General features: G+C 65.6%; 1 protein-coding gene across 3 annotated transcripts; it reads right to left on the reverse strand.

Annotated features, from left to right (window-relative positions):
- Nucleotides 1–557: 557 nt before the first annotated feature.
- Nucleotides 558–8,305, reverse strand: TALDO1 (transaldolase 1). Of its 3 annotated transcripts, none has more exons than XM_045066952.1 (8): nucleotides 8,147–8,305; nucleotides 5,113–5,236; nucleotides 4,124–4,231; nucleotides 3,718–3,849; nucleotides 1,605–1,780; nucleotides 1,246–1,443; nucleotides 892–1,037; nucleotides 558–728 (listed from the first exon to the last, which is right to left on the reverse strand). In XM_045066952.1, the coding sequence occupies exons 1-8, from the start codon at nucleotides 8,241–8,243 to the stop codon at nucleotides 696–698; spliced, it is 1,014 nt and encodes a 337-aa protein (XP_044922887.1). In that variant the 5' UTR covers nucleotides 8,244–8,305; the 3' UTR covers nucleotides 558–695. The 3 variants fall into 3 exon arrangements, with proteins under 3 accessions (XP_044922887.1, XP_044922891.1, XP_044922893.1); XM_045066956.1 differs by lacking the exon at nucleotides 8,147–8,305 and adding an exon at nucleotides 5,360–5,385; XM_045066958.1 differs by lacking the exons at nucleotides 5,113–5,236; nucleotides 8,147–8,305 and adding an exon at nucleotides 4,602–4,835.
- Nucleotides 8,306–8,860: the final 555 nt, after the last annotated feature.

The raw sequence follows: 8,860 nt of genomic DNA on the forward strand, positions 1-8,860 counted from the left end.
CTGAGTGCTGGGACACAGAGGTGCAAAGCCTTGCCTAGGACTTGGACACCCCGCTGCCCCCTGCACACCTTGGGGGCCACGCTCAGTGCAGGCCAGACCTGCTGGGGCCAGGCCAGGGTGCCTGCAGTGTGTCCCCTCCCCAAGGCCCTGCACTGTGTTGTGCTGCTCCTGCCCTTGGGAGGTGGCCAAGGGGCCTCTGCAGAGCTAGTTACTAGCCTGGGTGGACAGAGACCGGATGCCAGGGCATCCGGGCATCAGTGCTTGGTCCTTTAGTCTCAGCAGGCCTGTTCCTGACGCCCGGCTCCCTCTGCACAGACCTTGGCAGGCCAGGGCCGGGGGCTGGGGGTGGGGGTGTGTGTGGGAGGGGCCCCCCCACCAAGCCCTTTCCCCCTGCTGCAGGGCACCAGGCAGCAGCAGCTCGAGAGCCTGCACACACCAGTCGTGCCCACGAGGTGGCGCCACCCCCTCCCACGGAGCTGAGCACCAGGGCTGCTGGCAGGGGAAGGGGGTGCTGCACCAGGAAGAGGAGCGGGGCACAAGAGAAGTGACTGCGTGAATGAATTAGGCAAAATTTTATGTTAACTCCATGATCCATCCCTGCCCCAATTGGTAAAAAATGCAAAATTCATCACAAGGCATGTGCAACCGGCCCCAATTCCGATGGCCCAGATCTGTGGCCCGGCTCAGGCATGGCCCTATTTTCCGTTTTCTGTGCCGAACATGCGGCCCTAGAAGGGGAGAAAGGGAGAGCGTGAGAGGCCGGCGCATGTACGTGGCCCCTGCCGCCTGCCAGGGCTGCTGCAGGAGGGCGTCCCGAAGCCGTGGGCCAGAGTCTAGGTGGCCAGGGGAGTGGACACCCCCCAGCTCCACCCCCGCGTGTGGGGCGCTCACCACCAGCATCTGCTCCAGCTTCACGGCGTCGGCAGCAAACTTCCGGATCCCGTCCGAGAGCTTCTCCACCGCCATCTGGTCCTCGTTGTGCAGCCAGCGGAAGGCCTTTTCATCCAGGTGGATCTTCTCCAGGTCGCTGGCCTGTGCTGCAGGGGACAGGCACCGGGGCCTCCCACAGCCGCCCGCACCCCCGTGTGTCCCAGCTCCTGTGGGGTCGGGCTGCCCAGCATCCCAGCAGGGCCCTGGCAAGGCTCCCTCTCCGGGCAAGACACAGGCTGCCTTGGGCTAGTCCCTCACCTCCGCGCTTGGAGACCAGGGTGAAGGCGGCCGCCAGCCAAGGGTCAGAGGGCTTACCTGCCTTGGGCGACAGCACAGGCACCAGCTTGCTGCTGTCCTTGAGCAGCTCGCCCAGGAGCTTGGGCGAGATGGTGAGGAAGTCGCAGCCGGCCAGTGCTTTGATCTCGCCGGTGTTGCGGAAGGAGGCGCCCATGACGATGGTCTTGTAGTCGAACTTCTTGTAGTAGTTGTAGATCTTGGTGACACTCTTCACCCCTGGGGCCGCACACACGGTGTTCCCAATGGCCTTGCGGATGCCGGAGGCAGTGCCCGCCCGGGGTGGGGGCCAGAGCTGCCACAGCTGTGCCCCCTCCACCCAGCTGTACCCCCAGGCTGGCTGCGCGCCTCCCGCCCTGTTCCTTCAACAGGCAGCTCACCCGGGTCCTCCAGGGGCTCATAGGATTTCTTGTCTGTGTTGGCCACGTGCCAGTCGAGGATGCGGCCCACAAAGGGGGAGATGAGGGTCACCCCCGCCTCGGCGCAGGCCACGGCCTGGGCGAAGGAGAAGAGCAGCGTCATGTTGCAGTGGATGCCATGCTGCTCCTCCAGCTCCCTGCGGGGACACGGCGCCCCCGGGTCAGCACAGCGGCTCACGTGTGCAACACCCGCTGGGGCGCTCTGCCTGCTGGGCTTCACTGATAAACCTGTTTCCAAGACAGGCCCCTGAGAACCATGGTGGGTCTCCCCGGGCCAGGCTGGTGCGCCCAGACCCCCAGGGCTGCCGCCAGACACTCCGGAGTCTCCTCCCACCGCAGTGGTGACCTGCAGCTCCCGGGCGCCCCCTGCTGGCCCCCCAATCCACTGGGGTTGAGCCTGGCCGGTAGGGCAGTGCTCACACTGCTGCAAGCTGGGCAGTGGGCTGTCGGCCTGTGCTCAGGCCCCTCTGGCGTGTCTCTATCCACCGGGGACATCGTCAGAGGGACCCATGCCCTGTGGCCTCCCAGCAGCATTCATGAAGCACGGCTGCAGGGAATGCGGACGCGGCGGTGGCAGTGGCACAGGCCTGGGAGCCCTGCAGCAGGGCCAGCCTCTCCCAGGGCTTGTGTGCCTGGTGCAGGTGCCCGCGGGAGGCCTTAGTGGGACCCAGCAGCCATGCTGGTCTGACCCGACCCGTGGGGCGCGCCAGGAGGGTGACTTTATGGAGAGTGTGAGATGGAACAGACTGCAGCAAACAGCCCAGGAGAAGAGACCCTGGGACGAGACCATCCATTCCTCCTCAGCACCGGTTGGCGCGAGACAAAGCCGTGCCAGCCGGGAGGCGGCCCTGGCGGCAAGCGATCCGTGCAGAGCGCTCTGAGCTCACCTGCAAGCAGGTTGTCCTGCACGACCCCGAGGGCCGCTTAGCGCCAAGCAGGGACACCCCCAGCCCCTCTTCCCACCCCACACCACCTTGCACTGCTGACCCTGCTGCGGGGCACATCTGCAGCCTTAGGAAATCGTGTGGCTGTGGCCCCGGGAGTGGCTCAGATGCACCTGGCCCACTCTGATCTGGACCTCCGTTGAGCAGTGTGAGACCGCGGGCACCGCAGCCCGAGACCCTGGCACTGGCAGCCTCCTCTGACTTTGTTTCATTGGCAGATTCTTCCCGGCTTGGCCGCGCTACCCTGGTTTATCTGCTCGAGGACTTAGGAGACTAGCTGCCAGGGGCTCCGGGGAGAGGGTGGGCGTGAGCGGGACCGGCTGACCTGGTGTCAGTAATAACCTCTAGGAGTCTCAGAACAATTTTCCAATCACTGCTGACAAATAGAAAAGCTGAGTAACAGAAAAGGAGAGTAGGGCTGCAGAGGGCATCAGCAGGAAGCCGAGGGTCGCCCAAGGGGGGCCAAGCACGGAGGGACTGTCCCACGCGGCACCCCCTCCCATGGAGGTGCCCACGGGAGCGAACACATCTGAACCTGTGCACAGCTGTTCCCAAAAGCACAGTCGTGACAGCCCCAAGGGTGGACACAGCCACGTGTCCACAGAAGGGTGAGTGGACACACAAAACGTGTAGACACGGTGGCACGTTAGCCTGACCAGGGACGCAGCCCTGACAAGTGCCAGCAGGGGAGGGAAGCCAGACACAAAAGGCCGCCTCACGAGATTCTACTGACGTCCAACAAGTGGGCTAGAGAGCCAGAAACAGGGTGGCTGAGCGGCCGCGGGTGCCAGGCAGGCCGGCGAGCGCACGGGCCAAGCACACGCGACGAGACGCCCTCGCCCACCGCTGTGCCGGCGCCGCTCCCCGGGCGAGAACACACGGAGGAAGGCTCCGGGCTGCTCCTCCGCGCACGTGAGGGTTAACGACAAGCTGCTGCTTACAACTGACAAAGACGGGGGAACGGGAGACTGGGGATCCCCCAGGGGCCTTGCTGGTCTCCGGGCAGTGGTGACCCGGACCCCCACGCCGCCCTCTCTGGCCTGAGGGCCGAGGGGGCCTGTGGCCATGCAACCCCAGCCCCAGAAGGGAAGCTGAGCCCCCAGCAGGCCCTTCCTCACGGGGCTCCTTACTTTCCAGCCTGGATCCCTTCCCAGGTGGATGAGAGCTTTACGAGGACCCTGTCCTTGCTGAGCCCAGCTTCCTGGTAGAGCTCGATGAGGCGCCGGGCTCGGGCCACCATGGCCTCCTTGTCAAAGGACAACCTGCAGAAACGAGAGGCCCCCTGTCGAGCCGCGCACCTCGGACGCCCCTGAGGAGGAGCGAGTGGGCGCCCGTAGCCTGCCCAGCCCCACGCGGGGTGCAGCTTCGAGGCCCGCCGCACGGTCCCGTTCCTCCCCGGGATCTGCCCGGCTCGCGCGGGGCAGGAAGGGCCGCCTCGGTTTCTCTGAGGGGAGCGGCCAAGCGCTCGCTGCCGCGGCTGCGTCTCCGCGCCCGATGCGGCTTCTGCCCTCGACCCTCCGGACCCCGAGTCCTTACCGCGCATCTACTTCTGTGGACACACGGCCCGGAATCTTCTTTAATATTTCCGCTCCAAACAACACAAAAAGTTTATCCATAGCATTTGTGATCTGTTCCTCTCGTGACCTGAAATCCAGGGAGACAAATTAGGCCAAAAACGTTGAAGTCCACAGGATTCTACAAAATAAATTCTCCTTCCTTTGCGGCAAATTCCTTTCCCTTCCACCTGGATTCTCCCGACTCGCGGCAAACACACAGCGTGTCGCCCACCACCTTACAGCCATCGAGGTGCACGGCGCGGGGGCGCCGAGGACGTTCACACCGGGCAGCCGGGCCCGCCATCTGCCTCCAAAACTTCACGCCATTCCAGACGGAACCCCTCCGCCTCGTGGCCCCTGACAGAGGAGGGAGAGGGGCCGGCTGCGGCGGGCCGTGTGGCGGAGGGCAGGGCGGACTCCCGCTCGCGGCCTGTGCCTCGGTCCCCGCAGGCACCCACCTGGCAGGGCACCGCACCGTCAGCCCCACAGAGACCACGAGCGCCATCAGGAAAAGGCGCAGAGAGGGCGAGTAGAACCGGCCTGTGGTTGCCTAGGGGAGGAGCAGGGGCACCGGGGAACATTCCAGACTGCGCTGTGGTGATGGCTGCACCGCTGAAAAAATTTACCAGAACAAACTGGACTGCACTGGGCGAGTCTTCCTCTAGCAAAGCTGTTGCGCAACGATCAAACGACAGGTCAGTGCTTGCCACGGCTGAGACAATCACCACCAAAGGGGACGAGGGGACTTTTGGGGTGCATCTTAACTGGGGCAGTGTTTACAGGGGTGCACAGTCCTTGAAACAAAATGGGGCACTGAACTGGACACGCCCTGGGCGGTGGCACCACAGGCAAGCAGCGCCGATGAGGCTGGTGAAGACTCCCAGGTCCTGCCCCCGAGCCTAAGAGCGAACCAGCGAGCTGCGCAGCTAAATCCGGGCGCCGGCCAATGGCGCCCTGCCCCGAGCTTACCCGCCCAGCCTCCGGCCATAGGCGATGGCCTCCTCCACCAGCCCCTGGTAGGCTGGCATCTGCGCCGCAGCCAGGATCAGGGACGGGTTGGTGGTGGCATCCTGGGGCTTGTACTCGTCGATGGCTGGGAAAGAGGGTGGACAGCAGGAGAGTGAGTGGACGTCTGCTGCAGACGAGCCCCTCCAAGCCCCAGGCAGCCCAGCGGAGGCCAGTGTGTCTTCCAGCCCCCCACAGGGAGCAGCCTCACCTCACACGCATCGCCCTCCCTGTCCCGGAAGGCTGTTTGCACAACACAACCGCCACTAAGATTAGGGCCAGAGGTCCAGGCGCCCCCAGGGGGAGCTGCCCCTCCCACTGAGGGGGTGGGGCAGCTGGCACAGCTAGGAAGGCACTTCCTGCAGCCCAGCGACCGTGGCAGGTGCCCAGGCCAGCGACAGGGAGGGACACGTCTGCACCCACGCACGGCTCTCTTCCTTCACTCTCAGTAGCGAGCGGGCAATGCCAGGAACCCGCGGAGCCCCCCTTGGGGGCTCCCCCACGGCCCCTCCCCCTCAAACGCGCACCTGCTCCAGACCATCAGCGGGCTCAGGAAAGCCATTCGGCAAGTTAGTCTTTTCAAAGTACACTTTGGTGACAAAACTAGAGACGGAGACCAGGCACTGCCAAGGACAGTGACGGGGGCGCCACCAGGAGCACAAGCAACAGGAGTCTGTCCGGGTTGTAAAACCAGGGCTGGGAATGGACGCCCCACCCCCATTCAGGCTTTCGGCCGCTCAGCGGGGCCAGGCCTGCTGCCTCTTTCCGATGTGGCACTGGTGCCAACTTCCTGGTGCTAACATCACACCCCTGTCACAGAAAATGTCACCACTGGGGCCAGCGGGTGAAGGATTCATGGGACTTGACGGGCTAATTTTGAAACTTCCTGTGAGTCGATATTTCAAAATAGTAACAAGAGAAAGTGCTCTGGGGGCGCCCGGTGGCTCAGGCCATTAAGCATTCAAGTCTCGTTTTGGCCTTGGGTCATGATCTCAGGGTGGTGAGGTTGAGCCCTGGGTCGGGCTCCACTCCCAGCAGGGGGTCTGCCTGAGAGTCTCCCTCCCTCTGCCCCCGCCCCACCCCCCCATCTAAAATAAAAATCTTTTTTTAATTTTTTTTTTTTAATTTTAGAGAGAGGGTGGGGTGGGGGGCAGAGGGAGACTCTCAGGCAGACCCCCTGCTGGGAGTGGAGCCCGACCCAGGGCTCGACCTCACCACCCTGAGATCATGGCCTGAGCTGAAATCAAGAGCTTGCCGCTTAACCGACTGAGCCACCCGGGCACACCTCAGCCCAGGACTTGATGTCAGGGTCAGGAGTTGAGGCCTCGTGAGTGCTCCACACTGGGCAGGGAGCCTGGAAGGAAGGCAGAGGGGAAGCGAGGAGAAAGAGAATGTTCCGATGAGGTTTATGCAGCTCAAAACTCACGGAGGGAGGCACTGAAGGGAGTTTTGTGACATGGAAGTAGGCCTTGAGGCGCCTGGGGGGCTCAGCGGGTTAAGCCTCTGTCTTCAGCTCGGGTCATGATCTCGGGGTCCTGGGGTTGAGCCCCGCATCGGGCTCTCTGCTCGACGGGGAGCCTGCTTCCCCACCCCCGCCTGCCGCTCTGCCTACTTGCGATCTCCCTGTCAAGTAAATAAATAAAATCTTAAAAAAAAAAAAAAAAAAAAGCAGAATTTGATTAAAAAAAAAAAGGTAGGCCTTGACAAGCATGACTTTTGAGAAACTTAACGGAACTAGTGCTCAGCCAGGGTCAACAGACGGGCTTCAGGGTTCAGGCCCGGACGTATGGAAGCCAACCGCTGCGGCGCAGGGTGGGCTGTGCTGGGGGGAGCACCGGTGACTCTGGCTGCGTTTTCACAGCGGCCTGTGACCCAGCCCTCAGCCCCTGCAAAGGTAAGAACCTTCAGGCCATACATGACCACAAACCAGATGCCATCTGCAAGTATGCCATGTTCAGGGCTATACGGTGTCAAGCACTGGGCCTTCTCAAGGCTGCCAGTGTTCACGACAAAGAAACGTGGGCTGCGGTATTTCTGAAAAGGGGGGGAAGAGCAAGTGCTGCCCCCAGGCCCCTCTGCAGGGAAGCGGCAGGAAAGACAGACCCAGGCTCTGTCCGCGAAGACAGAAATCGAGTCTAAGTGTTAAGCAGGGAAGCAGCACACTCTGCCCTACTCAGGTCGGCGCCCGGAGGTCTGGAGGAAAGGGCAGGGTGAGCAGGGACGCCCCGGGAGCCGGCCGTTTGGGGGCGTCTGCCGGCCTCCAGGCGCATCAGGCCCCGCGGAAAGCGGGCGCTGACTCTGCGGGTCACCAGGGAGGAGCCACCCGCTTTCCCCAGCGCCGGGAGAAAGCAGGAAAGAGCGGAAGTCGGTCGTCCCGCCCTCACCCCGCGCAGCCCTTCCCGGTTTCCTGAAAATCTGGTTTGCTCGCGGCCGAGCGGGACCCAGGCCGGTTCGGGGCCTCCCCGCTTCCCTCCCGCCAACGCGATTCGGAGCCGCGAGAGCCCCCGGCCCCCGGCACGGGAACTCCGCGGTGCTCGAGCGCGGGGTCCGGCCCGCGCGACTCCACGGCCCCGGCCGGTGGACGCGCCCAGGGCCGCCCCCCAAGCCCGGGGCGGGCCGCAGCGGGTGTGCAACAGGCGACTGCGGGGCCCGGCCCGCCAGTCCCGGCCCTTCCGCGCCCGGGGCTCCCGCGAGTCCCGCTCGGCGGCCCACGGCGGCGGCCCCGGGAGGCGTGGACGAGCGGTCGGGGCCGCCCCGAGTCCCTCCGGGGCCGCCCCGAGTCCCTCCGGAGCGCGGACCCCCGAAGCTCCCCCAGGGCTCTCCAGCGGCCCGGACGCAGCGCCCCGCCTCGCCCCTGCCCCTTCCGCGGCCCGCAGGCCCTGCGCTCCCGCCTGCCCCGCCCGGCCCGCGCGCCCCGGGGACCCCGGGGACCCCGGACGCCCCCTCCCCCCACCCGCGGCGGCGCGCGTCCCGGAGCTCGGGGTCCCGCGCGCCTCACCGTGGAAGTCGCCCGTGTCGGCCACCACGGTGGTGAACTGCTTGAGCTGGTCCAGCGCGCTCTCCATCCTCTGCCGCTTCACCGGGGAGCCCGACATGGCCCAGCCGACCCCGAGCGCCGCGGCCCACAATGCCCCGCGGCCCGCTCCGCGCCAGCCAGTCGGAGAGCGGCGCGGGAGGGCGGGGCCGACGCGCTTCCGCCCCCGGGCGGCGCCCCGCCCCGAGACCACGCCCCGCCCCCGCGGCCACGCCCCACCCCGCGGCCACGCCCCCGCCCCGGAGACGGCGCCCCGCCCCGCCCCCCGCGGCCACGCCCCCGCCCCGGGCCCGACCCTCGGGGAGGCCGCATCTCGGCGTCCGTGCGCTCCTCCCCCAGCCCCGCGTCCTCCGACCGGAGTCCCCTTCCCGCCTGCAGCTGGGCCCCCAAGGGACGCGCCTCCTCAGGAAGGCGCTCCCCGACCCATGCGCCCCCAGAAATGAGCTTCCGGAGCGAGGCGCCCCTGCACGGTGTGTTCCCCGGAGTGACTGGACCCTGGAGTGACGACCCCTCCGGGGCGTCCGGTCCCCACGGGCCGCCCCGCCCAGAAAGGGACAGGCCGAGGGGCGCCTGGGTGGCTCGGTGGGTTAAAGCCTCTGCCTTCGGCTCAGGTCATGATCTCAGGGTCCTGGGATGGAGCCCCGCGAGCCTGCTTCCCTCCCCCCGTCTCTGCCTACT

The sequence above is a fragment of the Mustela putorius genome, unplaced genomic scaffold, assembly GCF_011764305.1.
Source record: "Mustela putorius furo isolate JIRA1106 unplaced genomic scaffold, ASM1176430v1.1 tig00000127_pilon_pilon_pilon, whole genome shotgun sequence".
NCBI classification, from domain to species: Eukaryota; Metazoa; Chordata; class Mammalia; order Carnivora; family Mustelidae; genus Mustela; species Mustela putorius.

Bases quoted from the DNA above. Each gene is read 5' to 3' on its own strand.
- TALDO1 (XM_045066952.1), bottom strand. From the start codon at position 8,243: ATGTCGGGCTCCCCGGTGAAGCGGCAGAGGATGGAGAGCGCGCTGGAC. The intron at 5,237-8,146 runs GTGAGGCGCGCG...CCTCTTTCCCAG, and splicing joins CGACACGGGCGACTTCCACG to CCATCGACGAGTACAAGCCC. The intron at 4,232-5,112 runs GTAAGCTCGGGG...CCTGGATTTCAG, and splicing joins TATGGCCGGAGGCTGGGCGG to GTCACGAGAGGAACAGATCA.